Source organism: Corylus avellana, chromosome ca11, assembly GCF_901000735.1.
Source record: "Corylus avellana chromosome ca11, CavTom2PMs-1.0".
NCBI lineage: Eukaryota > Viridiplantae > Streptophyta > Magnoliopsida > Fagales > Betulaceae > Corylus > Corylus avellana.
The window spans coordinates 17,573,055-17,593,584 of NC_081551.1; the positions used below are offsets into that span (position 1 = coordinate 17,573,055).

Here is a 20,530-nt window from a genome sequence, read left to right on the forward strand (position 1 = left end):
CACTCTTAAAGTCCACCTCACTATTGATTAGTACTCCTAATTAAATTAACTAGGGTAATATAGGACAAATATTACGTTTAGTATTTTACTTTTTGTTAGCTACTTTTAGATAAGCACTATATGCATTCTTTTTCTGTTTTTTTTTTAATCATTTCTCTTTCTCTTTGCTACAATCACTTTTCTCTCTTCTCTCTTAGTGGTTAAGAAAATAATAAAATATAAAATATGTTGAAGTTTGTATCCAAAAGGTAATAAGTAAAGTAAAAAATAATGCTTTTTGATTACCTCAAATGCATAGCAATTATATGGTCTTAGCAAATGTTTTGTTAAAGAATCATTTTTTCTATTTTAATTATCTATTTTTTTAAAACATTTATATTCGACAATATTTTAATTATTAATTTTTATTTTTTATTTAAAATATTATTTCTTTATTTATTTTTCTCTATTCCCAAAGAAGTGAAAGAACAATATTGCTTTTTATTATTATTATTATTATAGATAAGAATTTGGGGTAATTACCTTTTGTCCCCATGAACTACAGCGTCTTGGCACTTTTTTCCCATGAACTACCAATTATGATACTTGACACTATCAAATTATCATCTTATGACAAAAAGCCTAATTCTGTAAATCAAAGAGGTTAAAATTGACGGTCTTAGATTGACGGAATGAGACTTTTTGTCATAAGATGGTAGTTTGATGATGTCAGGTGTCATAGTTGGTAGTTCATGGGGAGAAAGTGTCAAGGCGCTGTAGTTCATGGGGACAAAAGATAATTACCCTTAAAAATTTATGAAGTTACAATGCTCAATAAATCTTTAGTCATTTTGTCGAGCTTAATATGAATTTAATATTGCTTAAGATGCTCTTATATATAACTTTCAAAAACATCAAATTTTTATGTCCCAAATCCTCTGAATGAACAAGTTTCAAGTCATTGGATTCAGCATAGAAACCTCAAATGATCAGTTTGGAAAACTTGATTCTCATGGCCGTAAAGAAGAGAAAGAAAAAGAAAAAGAGAGGAAGAAAGGAGAGAAAGGAGCAAGAAAACATGATGGATTTTTGTTTCTTTACTTTGTTCGGTGAAAGGGCACGTGAATGCGTGGATATAATAAAGTGCCCATAGCATCAACAAAGTAGGCAATCTTTTCAAACTCGAGAAAAAGAAAAGAGTTCATTTTTTTTTTTCATTTTATATTATTATTTCTTCCAGTCATAGAGAAGAGTAATTATTGTGATCACATGATTAACTCATAGAGCTCTCATGAGAATCACATTGCCACAATTATGGATCCCTCTCCTTTTACACATAAGCACGAATATTAATTATACACACAAGAGAGGGAGGGGGCCAACAGTTTCCTAAAGAACTAATATTCAATGCATATAATAAACAAATAAATCTAAATTCAAAGCATAGTGACCTGGTCTTACATCAATTATCTAAATCTTATCATTAGTAGGCAAAACAGAAGGAAAACAGCTCTTTCCTCGGTGTCATACATATGATATTTTGCTTTCTGTTTACCTAACACTGTTATACAACTGTCATACAATCGAAATGACGTAATTTTTATTGTTATATCATCTCAATTATATAACAATTATATAACGATACACTGCTCTTTACCTATTTTTATTTATATCTGCGGTTAGAAATAGTCAAAATGACGGGGGATTTGATATGGTTCCTCCCTCTCTTTCTTGCTTAATTTTGGTAACAAATTAGCTCTACTACTCCTAATCTTATGTAAATCAGTAAAAACCTCAGGGGGTTTAACCGACCTAATCAAAGCAAAATTCACACCCTTGAAGAAATCATGCCTCTTGATCTCAACAGAACCCTTCAAGCACCCAATTCTCTTCTTGGGATTCTTCACCAGCAGCTTGCTTATGAGGTCTTGAACTCTCACCATCTCTTCAAATTCCCTGCTGCTGCCGACACCAATTTTCGGAAATGTTAACGGCTGTTTAAGGATGTTGATGAGTGTTTTCTCATTGTTTTCTCCTTTGAATGGCGTTCTGCCGTACAACATCTCATACAAGAACACCCCAAAAGTCCACCAGTCGACTGCACTCCCGTGGCCTTGCCCGGAGATCACCTCCGGCGCCAAGTACTCGTGGGTTCCGACGAAGGATTTGGAACAGGCGTGGATTGGTTCGGCGACAAGTTCCTGGACATCATCAACGCGTTCTGTTATCGTAGTAACGTTGTTTGCCTTCTTTTTCTGTTTGGAGGCTGAGAAACATGACAGCACAGGCTGCATGGGCGCAACACAAGAAGGCGTTGAGCACTTTGCGTCCTTTTCGTTGGCTTCCGAGCTCCGTTTAGCCCTTAGGAGCTCCGGAACGACGTCGCATTTGAGTGAAAGATCGAAATCCGAAAGCATAATGTGCCCATCTTCTCTCACCAGCACATTTTCCGGCTTAAGATCTCTATAAACAATACCCATCATGTGCAGATACTCTATCGCAAGGAGTGTCTCAGCAGCATAAAACCTGTCACATCATTTGCATAGCAATAATGTTATTTAATAAACTACAATGTAAATGACAAAAATCTCAAGAGTTACAATTATCAATTCTTCTTTAAATTATAAGTTATAATAAAATAAGGAAGACTTACTTAGCAGAAGAAATGCTAAAGCGTTTCCCGGGCTGTCGTTGTCGGGCGGCGTACAAGTCGCCACCGGGGCAAAACTCCATCACAAGGCAAGAGTAGTGAGAAGCGTCAAACTCGGCGTATAAAGTGGGGAGAAAAGGGTGATCAAGCATACCCAAAATTTCCTTCTCCATTTCAGCTCTCTGCAGCTTCTTCCTTATGGCGAGCGCTTCTTTGTCCACCACCTTCATGGCGTACAAGCACTGCGGCAGCCCCACCACCGGGTTCCGAATCTGGCAGAGGTACACGTTCCCGAGGTCTCCGCTGCCGAGGCGGCGGAGGAGCCGGAAGTGGTCGAGCCCCACTCTGCCTATCGAGCTCCGGAGCCGCCTCACGGCTTCCCATGCGGCTTGGTTGGCCTTGTGAGGCTTGTGGGAGCTTAGTAGAGAGGTGTCAGTACTGGAGGAGCAGACGGAAACCGAGCTGCGGCGGCTGCCGAAGCTGAGGTTGCTCATCCAGCTCCGGCTAGAGTCCGGCACGGTTATCGAGGAGGAGCAGCTGCTGTCGTAGTCCGATTCGTCTCTGGAAATGGTGGCCATTTTTTGTTGGGGAACATGTACGAGTAATATTGTTTGTGTGAGAGGTTTGGTTGCTTTCTCAGGCTTTTTATATACACGGAGCCACAGAGGGCAGAGGCTTTGAATTATGTAAAAGATGGTTTAAATTTAAAGGAAGTTAACAAAATGCTACTTTATCTAATAAGAAACTATGTGCTTCTAATAAACGTACGTGGTTACATACATGCCACTAAGTCTCACACTGTTGCCAATGTATTGGGTAACAATGGGCCGTATGAGCTACACCCTACAAACACAGTAAGTGTGGCAATTAACTAGGACGGGTTGGAGCATGTCGATGCTATATAGATAAATTTTAATTTAATTTATTTAATTAAATGAGTCATGTCAATTAACTATAACTCGCTAATTTCGTGATGGATATTCCATATTAAGGAGTTGTTTGGTAAACATTATTCCACCCCTAGATATGGGTCATATTTTGGTGGAAAAAAAAATATAAGAGTAATGATTAGTATAGAAAAGTGAAAAAGTGATATTAAAAAGTGGAAAAAAAAAAAAAAAAAAAGTTTTTTAGTGATTTTTTTATTTGAATAGTAGTAAACAGTAAATTGTGTGATATAAAAAGTGAAGATGTTTTAATGTTAATTTTTTCGAAGAAAACAAAAGATAAGAATGATATTTGAGGGTAGGAGCTAGCTAGGGTGTTTAACAAACACCCTCTAAGTTTGTATATGTCGTGTGAAAATCTAAAAAGGTTATAGGTAAGGTATAATTTTATATGTTTGCTTTTATAATTTTTGAATTGATTATGAGAAGATTAAAAATTGTAAATTAAACTTTGAGTGTGGCTAGGTTTACTACAATTTTTACTGTAATTTTTTATATGAATTAATGTAGCACGTATCATGTTAGTCACTAAGCCCATATGATATTTAATTATTTTATTAACTACTAAACAATTAAATTTTAATATTTAAAAGAAATTGATAGTTTGTAAGGAATTGCATGTAGTAGTGGGAAATGGCTAGGGTACTATAAAGTCATTTACAAATTGATGTGGCAATTCATAATTAGTGAAATAATTAAAAGAAATTGATAAGTCATATTTTTTGCCTAAATGATTTCACCAATTATGAAGTACTCTCACGTCCGTTTATAAATAATTTGAAAAAACTTCACTTAACCCCCCTGAACTTCCAACAATACATTTACAATTACATCGATTCTAAACTTAAAAAACTCTCAATTTAGTGTATCCATATTTCAAAATTTTTAATCTCACCCCTCGGTTAGGATTTGACGAATGGGTAAATTCTCAAAATACCCTTCCTTCTTTTTAGAAAAAAAAAAAAAAAAAAAATCGCAAGGATTAATTAGGTGTTGGTCAAAATTTAACAAAATTTGCAAAAAAAATTATTTACACCTAAATCTTTGAAAACTTTTTATATTATTCTTATAAAAAAAAAAGAAAAAAAAAAAAGGTATTTTGGGACTTTTGAGGGGATTTATTGAATTATTTTTAAGTTTAAGAGGATAATTACAAAAGCAAAGACAATTAGAGGGTTCAGTAAAGTTTTCTCAAATGATGCGGTAACTCTAACACGAACTTTGATGGTAAAAATTGCAATTCCAAGACAATTATCCTTAAACTTTAGTGAGATTCCGATGGAGTTCTGCGGCTAAGTACAAAGACATGCATGTCAAGAGAGAGACACACACATGTGGCGCAAATGGTGAAAGAACCAGTTGAAGGTTAATGTTTTGTGTTTGTCCTGGTGCTCCGCGGCTGAGCCGGGCAGAATCCGCAGGGGGCAGGGGCAGGGACAAAGCTAGCGCACTGGAAGAGAAAAAGAGGTTTGATGTTGTGTTAGGCATGCCAACTGACACAGCCACTAGGTTTTGTTCGTTCAAAGGTGGCTTCCAAAAAGGAATGTCCATAGCATTTTCTTGAGTCATCATCGATCTACATAGAAAAGAAAAGCATTGTAACTTGTAATCCCCATTAATTATTTTTCTTATGATTAATTTATCTATCTCTTTTTATTTGTATATCCCTTTTCTTTCCCCTCTCTCCATCGATCTGTTAATATATATTTAATTTGCAAATTAACTAACTCTGATGCAATATCAAGTATCAGAGATATTGCAGTACCATTTCCCACATGCTGCCAATTCAATGCCACACTTATTATCCTACCATTTCTTCCACTCTTTCTTGCTATATCTAACTTTTTCTCCAAACTCATTAAAAAAAATAAAATAAAATAAGGGTAACTCCTTAATTATCATGCGATTTGACAAGTTTTCCAAACTTCAAAACTTTTCAATTTAAACTCTTGAACTTTCAATTACAATTAATTTGAACCCCTCCGTCAGATTTTAAACGTTAAAAGTGATACAAAGACGTTTATACTCCTGAATTTTTTATAAAATTCCAAATTTACCCATAATTCCAACTTAAAAGAATTAAAAAAAGGAACATCAGGGATATTTTGGTCTTTTTAAGTATTGCCGTTAGAAGTTAACAGTTAAATCTGATGGAGGAGTTTAAATTGACTGCAATTAAAAGTTTAAGAGTTTAAATTGAAATGTTTTAAAGTTTAGAGAGGTTTGTCAAATCGCGTGATAATTCAAGGGGTCTAAACCCGGCCCAAAAAAACAACTAATTATTTGTCAAATTGCTGAAAATTTTAATTTTGAGCTGTCTAATCATCTATTTGGGCAAGAATCATAATCCCTCTTAACCCAGTTTTTGTACACATAAATAAAATTTCTTGGCATTTTTGAGTGTTCATAATCCGGGGTTCTCTTTATTAATTATTTCGTTTTGTCATTTTTTTAAAAAAATAAAATAAACAGCATTTTCTCTTTTTGTTATTTTCATGCAGGGAATTCCACGGTCAAAAGCGCTTGTTATTTTGTGTTAAAAGTGTTGTACACCGAATTTCAAGATTCGTTTCCCAAAGCAATAATTATGTAAGGCGCGGCTAAAAACGACTTCGTTTGGCATCCAAAACACCGACGTCATCGATTACGGAGCTTTTGGTAATTTTCCTTGTTTCTTTTGTTAATTTGTTGCCCGGAGCCGGAGGCTGGATGGAGCTGTAGAAAGCTGGACGGGGTGCACGAAGCACCCGTGCCCCAAATTCATTTCCACCTCAATAGGTGTATCGGTAAACTTTATACACCCGATTTACATCAATATTTGAAACTTTATGACATTCTTGTAATGCATGTGAACCCAACGAGGGGACCTGTATTGGGTCCATCAATACCCACGCCTTTACACGTGCCACATTTATTTCTTTTTCACCATAACTTCAGTTTTTTTTTTAAAAAAAAATTATATAAACAACTTCTTTTTGTATTAGTGTCAAAACTAGCGGGCAAGGCAGCTAGAATGAAAATTCATGTTCGCGTGTTAGGTTTGCAGGTCGTGTCGATGTATGAATATAAGATTATATAGGTCAATTCTAATCTTACAGTCCTGACCCATCAACCCTAATTCGTTAATTTTGTGTTGAATTCTTATTGAGTTTATGAGTCATATCAAAAATTGTCAGGGGTCATAATCTCCCTTGATTTTGAAATTTTTTCTTCAACCTTTTAAAAAAAGGTTAAGAGCTATACATGCAGAATTATTAACAATTTGAATAAATCAACTAAAAAGTCACAGGCTGCCCGAGCCTCCGCCCCTAGTTCGATCTCTAATTTGAATGTTCTATTCTTCTTTGGTTATGAGTTAGATTTATAGAATTAGTATTCCACACCTTCTTTTCTTTTTAAAATGGAACTAGCAAATAAGTTCTAGGTGTGTAATCTCTCTTGAATTGAAAGTTAAAACATAGCTTTTTCAAGATATTCCCATTTTAACACATGAAGTGGGCATCAAGGGAGGAGAATAATTACCTCTTTTGGTCCCCAAGCAAAGCAATCCATGATTAAATGGAGCCATTTTTAAAAGTTGAGGTGGGTAGAAGTAGGACACACAAACTAACTTCTTATGGGGGTAATAATATAGGCGCGGAGTGTAATCAAAACAAACCTCCTTTTTTTCTCTTCCCTCTTTTCCTTCCAAATAGGTACATGTTCTTCTCTTTTCCTTGCTCTTTTTTCAATAGGTTTATAAAAAAGAGACATGCACTCTATGTAATTTGTTAGAGCAATTTTTTGTACAGCCTGACTGTCGATGGATTATTTGCAGAATAATAAGAGTGTCAAAAGGTCACTGACCTTGGCCAAAGATACTCTAATACTTAAGTTGGCATTATTGTATAGAGTGGGAATATGCAATGAGTTCAGAGTTTTTAAGAGGAATCAATCAATCCCTTTACCTAATAGTTGATAAATAATGGTTTGTCCACGTTCAGATTGTGGTTGAGAGATAGTGGAAGGCAGTTAAAAAATAATCTCCTAAAATATCTGAAGTAACTAGGTTATAGTAAAACTATTTATCTACATGAGGTTGCTTGAGTGGGACCCATAGTAGATTTTTTCCCCAACATAATTGAATTTGTGATCTCCCCTTTCACCTCTCATAATTTATTGGAAAATTTCACTTAACCTCCTTAACTTTCATCACATTTGTAATTATTCTCCTAAACTTCAAAAACTCTCAATTTAGTGTATCTATCATTTTTTATTTTTTATTATTATTATTTTTTTTCAATTTCATCCCTCCTTTAGGATCCTAACGGAAATGTGCCAAAATTCCTAAAATACCACTTCTTTTAGGGAAAAAAAAAAATATTTTAACGATTTAGGCATTAGTTATGATTTAATAGAATTTGCAAAAATACTCACGCTTGAATCTTTGAAATTTTTTTTTTTTTTTTTAAAAAAAAAATGGTATTTTGAAAATTTTAGTAGGTTCTCTAATTTATAATAAAGGTGACGTTTTTTAGTTCAAAGAACATTGAACTAATCTGGGTTTTACAGAGTAATAATCTGGTTATATTATTGCATAATGGCTTTATCGATCTAATTATATCTCCCACCCCCACCTTTTAGCTTCATATCAATTGACAAGAAAGATCAACTTATCAGTCTGAGTCGAGACTTCTTGTCACTTACCCCATTCCATATGCTGATCTTATGGCCCCATTAGCTCTCTTTCTTTCTTTCTTTTTTCCTCTTTTTATCATCATCTATCACAAGTGCAATCAATGAATCCGAAGAAAATTGTGCACATAGTTTTCATGCAAAAGAAAAATGAAAAAAGAAAGAAAATGTAGGGTAAGGTTAAAAAGAAGTGGATGTTGGGGGAAATCATAGCACATTTTGTCCTGCATTTGATGGGATTTGGACCTCTACAGAAATTCTCTATAATTTTTGCTTTGTACGTTTCTTATAAAACAATTAAACGTTTATCATTTTCCCCTCTTCCTTTCATTTCCCCCCACTTTTGTCTGCAGGATCTTATCATTTTCACTTTTGGTTGCAATTTCAGGCAGCATAAGCTAGCAAAATTGCAGTGTTGCAGGGTGGCAAATATTTTGGAAGACTCAAAGCTCCATCACTTGCCCCATACATTCTTATCCCCCGACCATGAGGATCATTAAAAAAACTCTCTTTAGATTGACCATGTTTTTTGCATTATATTATATAGAAAAGTACAGATGCAATGCTTCATTCATGTTTCTGTTTGGGAATCCGTAGCCATGAATGGGCAATACAAGGAATGGCAGGTAATAATGCAAAAGTCATTCACTGGATTTTGTAATCTATCCTACACCATAGGTTATAAGGAGAGAGGGCGAGACTTATTCAACGTGGGACATTTGGGATCATTATATTTCATCACGCTTTCGAATCTGACATTTACGACGGCCCACTCTATCAACATTGACCCGATGATAGCATTTTTCTTTTTGAAGGCTTTGAGTATCTACCGGTATTCGATGAATTAACACTATGCTCATATATGTCACCCCCTCTATGAATTCACCTATAAAAATCGACTTACAAATAGATAGTGCCTATAAGACACTTGAGATCGTAACATGCCGTTACTTGTGGTTATGGGCCATTTATGGCTCACTAGAATGTGCATAAAAACTATAGAAAATAAAGAGGAAAAAGAACAGAAAGAAACATCACATTGTTACTTATTATATAGAAATTAAAGCATGAAATTCAGTGAAAGTGGGGGGCAAATTCAAAACGGATATGGATGCAGATACCGAGGGAACTGAGCTTGATCTTTATATGTCTTGGATTTAGTGATTTTTTTGGGACATATCATCATGGGCACTGCAGCTTCAACTCATGGGTTCCAAAACTTGTGTTTTGTTTTTATGCTATCTATTCTTATCAATGCTTTTAGATTTCCCAACCATCTTATTTCAAAAAATATAATAATTCTAGAGAAGGGTGGAAATTATATATCAAATAGAGAAAAAGCATGGAAATCGAAATGAAAACATGTCCATGGAAACTTACAAAGCAGTTTATATGATCGAGTAGGTCTTATTTTGTGTTATTATAATTATAAGTATTTTATATTTTTATAACGGTGATAATAATTGTCTTTTCTCTATGAGAGTTTTAGGTGGTCGGACTCAACTAATAGCTTGTCTAGTTGGTCGGGAACATAGGAAAATGAATGAAATGATTGTTCACCGGCCACAAAGAATAGTGCATTAGCTAATGATACTCTTGATTTTAACTCTCTCTCTAATATATTCATGTGTTTTTTAAACACGTGGGAAATACATTAGATCATCACAACATGTAGAAGATAATAACTTTATAGGAATTTGGTATTGAGAGAATGACACGTCAGCATATAATGATAAAAGTAAATCTTTACCTTTCTCTATCCCTTGCCGATAAAAGAAAGTACCCGTGAGAAATAAATAAAAAATCATATTCTAAATAATCGGAGCAAAATCTACCATCTCAACAATATTTGCACTTTCCAAACTGTGTTTCTTGTTTTAAATTTGATGCTTTTGTATTTTAAAAAAATGCAAGTATTGTTGGGATGGTACACTTGGCTTTTTGTTGTTTTATCACCTATGCTTGCTGGTGTGTCATCTTCTCAATGGAGGGCACAAAGGACTTGGTTCGTGCCAAGTTCCTATAGAAGTTATTCTCCATATGAGAATATTAGGAAGTATAAAATTACAATTAGAAGAAGGAAATATAGAGGGTCTAATATGATGGATGGACAAAACCTTGGCCATTCCCAACTTGCACCATGTCAATCCTGGTGTACTCGAGGGCAGAACTATGTATTAGCTTGACGGCACTATTGTCCTCCCAAAATTTAAAAATTGCCCCTAAAATTTAAGTTTTTTATGAATCGTCCCCCCAAAATTATTTTTTACACCCAAATTTTTATTTTTTTATTTTTAAATTTTGTCCCCCACCCTTAAATGTCTGGTTTCACCCCTGGGTGTACTTCTCAACACCATCTATATAATTCCATCATGAATAGAGTTAGGCAAAGAAGAATTATTAAGAAACTTTGTGTGTTGAGGCGTTTTCTATTATCAAGATAACATTCAAGCATGCTTAAAACAAATGAAGGTGAAAGTTCACGAAAACATTGTTAATAAACTCCATAGATGCCTGCCATGGCAAAAAGCCAAAAACCATACATACATTTTCTTCCACCCCTGCTACTTCTCAGATTCTAAAAACTCCAATCAAAAGGACCTCTCTTTGCCACAGCAAAAACTACATCCCCATGTCAGATGCACCATGACAGGCATTCTATGGAGTCAATAACACCAAAGCAACATTTTAAAACTATATACGTGGGAAGAAAAAGGGGGCAGACTTAACCAACACATGTATCATGTCCCATCTAGCATCTCAAACATCAATGATTTCAAATAACTGAGCATTTGTGATATAGAAAAGCAGCTTCAGCATTTGGTAATTATTTCACTTGCAATAAGAAAAGTATAAGATGCAGCAACCACCAATAAATCAATGTGAAAGATACAATATCAAAATCGCCCTAATCTATTCATGGAGTTACCAGAACATCTGAGCTGCACAAGGTACATAAACCAATTATGGTTGAAGAAGCAATGTAGGCAATCACATGTCTCAAACCATGCTCCACACATTCACTTGCTCTCGATATCGTATTGATCTGTACTGAATATGTCTATTAGGGAAATACAAAAAAAATTTACAGGTTGCTTGTCAACAGTAAGACAGGTTTCAAGACGAAATAGAATGAATGACAGATTCTTTATTAGAATTGCAATAAGCATAGTTGTAGTTCCTCAGCATAGTGCCTTATTTGGTTGGTTCAGTCCAGGTAATATAAGAAAGCCAGTGCAATTAAAAGATAAAAGCTTAATCTAAACATACTCAGAGCCAAATCCAAATCTACTTCCATCGAGGGAAAAAATAAAGAGAGAACAGAGGAAAACTAAGATGTTCTTTCTTTTGTTGAATTGATCCATTTACTTGCAGGTAAAGGTGCAACACATCATGCAGTTTACAAATAATGTGGCTGATAGTTATGCCAATAGTCCATGTACTGAAGTATTGCAACATATTTCTTTAGGAACTTATCGACTTTGCTCTCTAGTTGAATCTCAGAAGCAACTCTTTTCCAAATATTTGCTTATCTCTATGAGAAAAGAGACTAAGCTCAGAGTCTATTGAGATTGTGCTAAAAAGTGATTTGAATACATGAAAAGCTTCTTTCTTTCTTTCTTTCTTTTTTTTTAAAAAAAAAAATTATTTTTTTAATTACTTTTTTGCTTTAAAAAAAATCCCAAAAACTATGTTTTGGGGAAAACTTGAAAATGAGGCTTTTTCTATTGACAAAAGCTCTATGTCCCAAAGCAATCCCACTCTCAACAATAAACAGCCAGCAGCTCAGATATAAAACTCAAAGATACTTTTCTTATGAAATAATCATGCAGATAAATACCCATAACTTCCACTGACAAATATGATTTATATACTTTCACCAAAGCATTCTCCCCGTACTGCTAATATTCCAAATCCCTTTTGTGAACCAAACACCAAGCAAAATCCTACTAGGACTTACCGAATCTAAAAATCAAAACTTCTTTGAGGATCAAAGAATGATAAAATTCAAAGATATGAGCATGCTGACATGCTCTTTACGTAGAGATATTACTCTTTCAAGAACCCTTTTGACGACGAAAACAATCTCCATTCACAACATGATCAATTAGTAAAAGAAACTGGGAATCAGATAACATAGTAACACAAATAATATATGTAAATTGAAGAGGATACACAAGATAAAGTCCATGAGCAAACGCCCCTGCCAGCACAATCGTAAACAAACGGTCCCTCAAAACAGGATTCTTCCGCAGCGACAGTCGAACTGAAAATCAAAATACCCACAAACTAAAATACAGAATAACCAATGCCCGTACAGGAAATATGACCCAATTCAAAAAAAAAAAAAAATTTACCAATAAATATATTGAATTAGAAAGAAATAGGAGACTTACTGAGAGGAAGGACAGGGGCATAGACAAGGGGAACCAAGAACTTATAAGCAGGTCCCTTGTTTTGCCTTCTCATAGCAGCCTCCCTTTGTAAAATTTCATGCACCCAAATTGAGAAACAATAATGAGATTGATGGGTTTTAGGAACAATATTGTCAAACATATTAATGGGTGTGGGTTTTAAGGAACTTACTGCTTTGAAGGATCGGACGGCGAGGCCATGGCGGGCTCCTCAGGTAAGAGATCTGGTGAGAGATTGCAAAAAGTCTCTGTAACAATTGCCCTTGCGATACTGCAACCTGCCACAGGTGCAAGGAGCTTACGTTTTGGGCTTTCCTGCTTGCGGCAATAATCAGCTAGGTACTTGAACGATGTGTCGTTTCAGTATGTTTGATTGTTTGAGACGTCGCTTTAGTGACGTTTGTGCCGTTTTGGGCTCTTCTTGGTCACCACTACTAGTGGATTGAAGATTTCATAGAATATTATGCCTAAACCCCAAATAACTAAAGTATAATTATGTTTTTTTTTATATATATATATAAAAATATAATTAGTCTCAATTATGATAAAAAGTTAGTCAATTGTCTTTAATTAATGCTCTTTAATTAGGGCCCCAATTAAGATAAACATAAATATAAAGAATTAAATTTTAAGATATTAAGACTTTAAAGGAAAGAAAAGAGAAAATTAAAAAGTTACATTAATTGCAATCTTAACGCAGTTACTAAACTCAGAGTTTCATCTGAACTTAAAACCAATATATTGGCTAAGTTCGTTTATTAAATAATTTTTAAAATAAAGTAAATTTCGTTTTTGCAATTAAATTCTACATTAAAAAAAAAAAAGAATTATATGTACGTCAACACAAAATATGACATATGTTGAAATTAAATGTCTACTAACAAAAATGAATTTTGTAAGTTATTTGAAAAAATAAATAAATAAATAAGGACAAAAGTTAAAAGGAATGATTTAAAATTAAAATTATATAATTAAATATTTAAATAAAAAAAAAAATCCATACTTAAGTTTGTGCCTTAAGCCTCAAAATCTATTAAGGGTCTATTTGAGATTACGTTTAAATGGCTTAAAAGTACTTTTAACACTCAAAAAGTCTGTTTTAAAAAAAAAAGTACTTGTTTAGTAAAAAAAATTAAAAGCGCTTTTAAATGTCCAAAAAGACTAAAAATAACCAAAAATTTTTTTTGGCAAAAAGCTTAAAAATGAAGTTTTTGCTCAAAATTTTTTTTTTGACTTAAAAGCTCTATTTCTTGAACGTAATCTCAAACAGCCCTTAGCGAACATTGTAGCTTGGGCGTCTAGATTTAAGCCACGCGTCCATTAATTTTGGCAAGTCTTTTGTTTAAAATAGAAAAAATATCGGGCCGTCAAGAGTTTCTAGAACACAGAAGAAGGAAACGAAATCAAATCCAACGGTTAAGAGAGTTGCGTCAAATTAAAGCCAGGAGGGAAACCTTATAAGGTTTTCTCCCTCCCCCTTCCTTTTGAAACACATCGCCGTCGTCATCTACCCTGTCATCTCGCTGCTTTCTCAAGTCTCAGATTACCTCTACACGAGGGCGCACCCAATGGTAAATCTCTCTCTCTGATTTTTGTCGCCGATCGCCGAGTCTGATGTGCATTCTCCAGCGTTAGGGTTTCGGACTAGGGTTTTAGCTCATCGATCTCGCTCTTGGATTTCAATTTTTTTTTATTATTGAATTTGCTTTTATAGGCTTTACCAAATCAACAGACTGTTGACTACCCGAGCTTCAAGCTCGTCATCGTTGGCGATGGAGGCACTGGTAATTTTTCTTGTTAATTTTTTTTTTTTGGTGAAAGTTTTGATTTTTTTTTTCACTGTTGTGTTTCAAATCATTAGATTAGACTTTGACTGTGGATGATATTTAGTTTGTGCTTTGTTTTTCGAAAGAAAATAATTTCGTGAATTATTATGCTTGTTAACGAACGACCAATTCCATTCTGTAAATTCCACAGTCATAGACCAATTGCATTCTGAGATAAAATTAAATCAGAGAGATTTTTACGGGGAAAAAAGTTTCAAGGAGCTTTATTGTTAAGATTAGGCATGAATTTAATGTATGCACGTGTGTATGTTTCAGGGAGCTTTATTTTTTTTCAGATAAAGCTTTGTGTGTATGTATTTATCTATATGTATGTGTATTATTGGTATGGAGCAAGGTCGTTTGATTAATCCGAGTGTTTCTGAATGGTACAGGAAAAACAACATTCGTGAAGAGGCATCTGACCGGGGAGTTCGAGAAGAAATATGAACGTAAGGGGCCTTGACTGATGCCTTGCTTTTGATTTGGGGTTTATTTGTATAGGTTTATACTTGAAAAAAAATATTGTTGTAGTATGATATGTTTGAAATTCTTATTCATCTCTATGGTTTTTATTGCAAATAGCGACTATTGGTGTGGAGGTTCATCCATTGGACTTCTTCACAAATTGTGGGAAGATCCGGTTTTACTGCTGGGACACTGCTGGACAAGAGAAATTTGGTGGTCTTAGAGATGGATACTAGTAAGTGAATTTTTTTAAAATGATTCATAAGATTGTTGTTGCCTTTCCTAGTCAAATTCTAATTCTAATTCTAATTCATAATATTGTTGTTGCCCTCTGTTAGTCAATTCAAAATTCTGCTTTACTTACTAATTTTACACTATACTAAAGTGTAGTGATTAACATCCTTCAGTGGGTTCTACGGTATATATGGTATCATGTTTTGAGTGCGTGAAATACCTAAATTTAAGGTTAAGGTCCTGTTTAGGCTCATAATCAGAAAATCTGCTGTTAGACATGTGTTACTCTCTTATTCAAACCCTTTAAAAGTTGTATGGAAAAAGTACTGTATGATGATCGATTGGCTTTGAGTTGCGAGTGAGAATAAAAGAATTGCCATGAATTCAATCTTTTCCCTTCTACCCCAAGCACAATCAAATTCATGGAAATTGAATTTGAATGAACCTGTAGAGAGAAAAGTGGAAGGATGGAATTGAACTCCTCCATTAAGACTTAAGAGGGAGGTAGAAGAGCTAACGAACCAGTAGAGATTTTGGTGCATGTCTGCTGCTGCCTATTTGATTAAGAGCATTCCTAATGATCTAGCTATTCTTTAGCTAAAATTTGACTAGAAAACTCACTCTTTCTAGTTCAGCTAGCCACTTTCCAAAAGCACCCCACATCAAACTCTCTAAATCTTTCTCTACTCCATTAATTTTTTTTTTCAAGTAATGTTTATATATCAAAAGCGCAGAGGGGCGCAATCCTAGTACAAAGGGTGTATATAAGTAATGTTTTTGATAAGTAATGTTTCTCTACTCCATTTAAATATTATTTTTTATTCTTACTTTATTCTTACTTTATTCTTACTTTACTCTTACTTTACTCTTTCTTCAAACGGTAATATTCTCCCAACAGTCCTATTCTCCCAACAGACTTATTTTTCCAATGGCCATATTCTTCAGTATAAATAAGACCATAAAACTCCTGCCATTTTCATTCTCCTCAACCCAACGATCCTTCTCAAGATGCATCTTACAAAGTGCCAATGAGCTATTGCATTTCTGATGGTGGTTAAGGTTGTGCTTTCAAGTCCTAACAGGTCTGTGTAACTTTGTTGGTACATTGATAAAGAGAATGATTTAAGAAACCTACTAAATTCAAAGGGATTATGCTTTTACAAAAATTCAATAGAAAGGATGTTTTCCAAGCATTCTAATTCTATGTGATGTTCTGCCTTTCAAATATATACTACATCTAGACCAAAGAGGATCATCTTTGATATGTAGACAATATAATCATCTTGCTGCATGTTGCAAGCCATCGAAATTCATTGAAGGTTGTTTTCAAGTCCAATGGTATACAATCATCTGATTATTAGATATTGTTAACAGAAAAACATTCTAAATGCCCACCAGTTGCCTCTCAGCAACATGCTCATGGCTTTCATGTGATACTTAGTACAAGTTCCCATATGAAATCAACAATATGCTGTGTACTTTAGACATCAGCAGAGATTGTAAATGGAAGCTGATGAGGAAGAGAATGAGCAACTAAAATGAGTTATTTGATTCACACTTCTAGGTACATGTTAAAAATAAAAAAAATAATCAGCAAAAGTAAAGAACCCAAGGCTCCATCAATTTAGGATTTACCTTTAAGCACGCAAAAATTCCTAGAAGTCCAGAACTGCAGCCAACTTGTAAGAACTGCCTAGTAGAGAGGTTAATTCTTAATTTGTACCATAAATAACTAACAAGTGTAGTACATTACTCAACTTTACTGCATCAACGAAGAAAGTACTCACAGAAGCACATGAGTGAGGAAGCTTATCATAACCCAAATCTCTTAAAAAGTGCAAGTAAAAAGATTTCTGTACCATGAAACAGATAAACCAACTTATAAAAATGACCTCTAAACAAAAAGCAATTACAATCTTTAATCAAAAGTCAAAACAGATAAACAAAACAGTCCTTTCTTCTTTTGGAAGGAGATAGAGGAGGCAGGGGAGAAGAAAGCTTGATCCATTTACTCTGGTGAATTATCCTAGATACAAGACCATCCCTTTTCTTCCCATTTTCCACGCAAAAAAAAATGTGGGGAAAAAAAAAAGAACGATAGAAAAGAAACAATAGTAAAATAATAATTACAGTAAGAATATGTAACATTAGACACAAACCAGCCGAACATCTTCAAGACTATTGAAAAAGCATAAAGAAAAATCAAACACTGCAGGAAGTAAAAAATTATTCCCAGAAAGATTCTTTTAATGACTTTCAAATTCATTAACAACTAGATACTAGAGAGTTGTTGAAAAATTTATCTAATCCATATCTTCAATTAAATCCAAGAACAAAATCCTGATAAAAAAATGTCAGCCATAATACAATTACAAACTACCAAGACTTATTCAGAAAAAAAAAAACAAAAAATAAAAAACAAAAAACAAAAGTAACGAAACACTTGGGCTAAAGAGAACCCACTTGACCTGATTATACCAAATCCCACAATATAGAACCCCTCAAAGCTCACAGACCATACAATAACTAGCATCTTGTACGAAGAGACAAACAACCCACTTATTTCACAGCCAAGACCAAAACCCAGAAAGAAAAATCAAATAAATTGCATGAGAAACTCCAAAAGTGAACTCAACTAAACAAAGAAAGCAAAACCCTAACCTGAGCAAGAATTCTAACAAGATCATTTTAAAATTAAAATCTCAGTGATAAAAAGCTTAAAACTTTGCAATTTCAAAGAAAAGAGATCGTGCCCACCAAGTCAAACAGAATAACAAAGTTACATAAAGACACTTACAAAGAGAGAACAAAGAAGCTTCAGTTCAGTCCTGAACTGTTACAGCGTAATTTCTAAAAATACCCCTCGTTTTGGAACTGTAAAGATCGAAGTAGCCAGTGTGGTTTGCGTTCATTGCTGAGAAGCACCAGAGGAAGTAGATGGAGCAGAGTGGTGGTGATGAGAAGATGAGGGAGGTGTAGACCGGCTCACCAACGAGGTAGATGCCGAAGGTGACAATGGCGATGTAGAGGACAAGAAGAAAGCTGAGAGTGTGCGCGAAGAAGGCCAGAGGAAGTCTGACAACAGGCAAAATTACTTTAGCATAAGCCAATTCATTGGAGGGTATTTTAAGGGGACTAGCGAAAAGCTATTTTAGCTAGTTCACTAGAAATGCTCAAACAATGCCTACTAGTGTTAAGGGTTTCTTCTCATTTGTTGGAAAGTATAAATTTCACTTTTCCACTATTGATGTAACTTGTTGAAGACTTCCACGCTCTTGATTATTTTTTATTTGGTCTTGTTAAATCACCGTTGTTCTAGAAGCTTAAACTAGTTGAAAATTCTGAATTTAATTAATATTTTAATACGTTCCTTCTAAATTTTTTCTCAACAAATAAAGCCCAACACCAGGAATATTTTACTTTAATGTGAGGTATAATGTGGAGTCAAGTTCGAATTTAAGATATTTGTTTTGCTTGAATCACTGGTTGTTTAAAAAAATTAAGCTAATAGAAAATGGTGCATTAAATAATTTAATTAATATCTAATAATTTTCTCCTTTTTTGTGTGTGTGTTTTTTTTTTCTAGCTTGGAGTTGTTTTCCCATGTTGATTTTCTGACTTGCTGGTTCTGTTAAGGATTCCTCCTGTCTTTCTTTTTTGTATCCCCTGTGCTGCCTGGTTGAAGTTCTTAACATAAAATCTCCTATTAATCTTGCAGCATTCATGGGCAGTGTGCAATAATAATGTTTGATGTTACCGCCCGATTGACGTATAAGAATGTTCCTACATGGCACCGTGATCTCTGCCGGTAAGTGCAACTATTTAACTCTAATATAATGCTTTATGGGTTATTATTTATAGATTTTCTTTTTCAATTTTGACATGGTATTAATAATTTCTCCGTTGCATTCCTAGGGTGTGTGAGAATATACCTATTGTTCTTTGTGGAAACAAGGTTGATGTGAGGAACAGGCAGGTAAAAGCAAAGCAGGTTACATTCCACAGGAAGAAGAATCTGCAGTACTATGAAATATCTGCAAAGAGCAATTACAATTTCGAGAAACCTTTCCTGTATCTTGCCAGGAAGCTTGCTGGGTAATGCAGTAGTATAATATCATTATTTTATTGCTATTGTGCAAATGTTGTAAATGAAACTTGAGATTGATGATTGTTTTTGTTTGTCATTTAGGGACCCTGCTCTCCACTTTGTTGAGTCTCCTGCTCTTGCTCCTCCAGAAGTACAAATTGACTTGGCTGCACAGCAACAGTACGAACATTCTCATTTGCCTTCTATTGCTTTTGTGTAGAATATTTTTATACTTTTTGGGATCATTATTTTTTCAACAAGAATGTTGAAAAGATTCCCTTAATAGTAACGCAAGTAGGGTCACTAGAATGTTCTCCATTTGGTTATTATTGTTGGTGGTACATTTAAAGGATTTTAGCAAGTATCCAGAAATCCCTTTTGAACACCACTTGATAAAAGCAAATGCACCTACCTGCCTTTCTTGAAACAAGTTGATTCTGATGCCTAAAATATTAAGTCAACAGAACAGGTTTTAATTTGCCACTGAGGTTTATTTGGAAATCCATTTGGTCACCTGTCTTATGGTATAAAATCATATATATCCTTCATCTTCTACTCTCACTGTTGTTTGTGTTGCTTCCTACAGGCATGAAGCTGAGCTTGTGGCTGCAGCCAGTCAGCCTCTTCCCGATGACGATGATGATGCATTCGAGTGATCTGGAACTGATGGAGGACTCTCAATCCTTTTTCTTTGTCCTTTTATGCTGCCTTTACTTTGTTGTGCATTGTCTTCCTTGGGATCTTCAACAATATATGGTAGGGTTTGATAATTAGTATTATGGTCAGTTATGGAAACCATAGATCTTAGTGGTTAGGTTTTCCTTATAGCTATTGATTTGTCTATGTATGGTTGTGCTGGATTGGTCTGTGAGATTTGTTAATGGAGTCCCATGTGGGTGTTACGAGTTTTACTTCAATCAAAGAAGCATTTATGCGTTTAATTTCTTCGTTATTGCGGATGCCCTGAGCATGTTCTTCCTCGCCTTCACACTTTCATATGTAAACCTAAGAAGATATCCTCAACCAGATGTGTGGCACTGATAATTTATCCCGGTAATTCCAAAAATATCACAGAAATTTCATTTACACCTGACTACGATTCAAGTAACTCAGGGCCAAATTAACAAGCCTTTGTGCTCAATAAGTTGCTACTTTTTTAGTGTTAATCTTGGATGAGAGAATTAGAGGGAGTGGGGGTAGAAAAGAGAAGGGTGGGTTGTTGCAACATTTGTCATATTTGTCTCGCAATGTTT

General features: G+C 34.6%; 3 protein-coding genes across 3 annotated transcripts; 1 reads left to right on the top strand and 2 right to left on the bottom strand.

Moving 5' to 3' along the window:
* Window positions 1–1,410: 1,410 nt before the first annotated feature.
* LOC132165619 (protein kinase PINOID 2) lies at window positions 1,411–3,284 on the bottom strand. Its single transcript, XM_059576255.1, has 2 exons — window positions 2,633–3,284; window positions 1,411–2,505 (listed from the first exon to the last, which is right to left on the bottom strand). The coding sequence occupies exons 1-2, from the start codon at window positions 3,205–3,207 to the stop codon at window positions 1,659–1,661; spliced, it is 1,422 nt and encodes a 473-aa protein (XP_059432238.1). The 5' UTR covers window positions 3,208–3,284; the 3' UTR covers window positions 1,411–1,658.
* A 7,737-nt stretch (window positions 3,285–11,021) lies between these two features.
* Window positions 11,022–12,962, bottom strand: LOC132166257 (uncharacterized). Its single transcript, XM_059577043.1, has 4 exons — window positions 12,838–12,962; window positions 12,648–12,730; window positions 12,427–12,517; window positions 11,022–11,301 (listed from the first exon to the last, which is right to left on the bottom strand). Exons 1-4 carry the CDS (start codon window positions 12,864–12,866, stop codon window positions 11,271–11,273), a joined length of 234 nt encoding a protein of 77 aa, XP_059433026.1. The 5' UTR covers window positions 12,867–12,962; the 3' UTR covers window positions 11,022–11,270.
* A 1,135-nt stretch (window positions 12,963–14,097) lies between these two features.
* Window positions 14,098–20,218, top strand: LOC132165584 (GTP-binding nuclear protein Ran-3). Its single transcript, XM_059576211.1, has 8 exons — window positions 14,098–14,236; window positions 14,380–14,449; window positions 14,884–14,940; window positions 15,074–15,191; window positions 18,909–18,998; window positions 19,106–19,285; window positions 19,380–19,457; window positions 19,864–20,218. Exons 1-8 carry the CDS (start codon window positions 14,234–14,236, stop codon window positions 19,931–19,933), a joined length of 666 nt encoding a protein of 221 aa, XP_059432194.1. The 5' UTR covers window positions 14,098–14,233; the 3' UTR covers window positions 19,934–20,218.
* The last annotated feature ends 312 nt before the right edge of the window (window positions 20,219–20,530 follow it).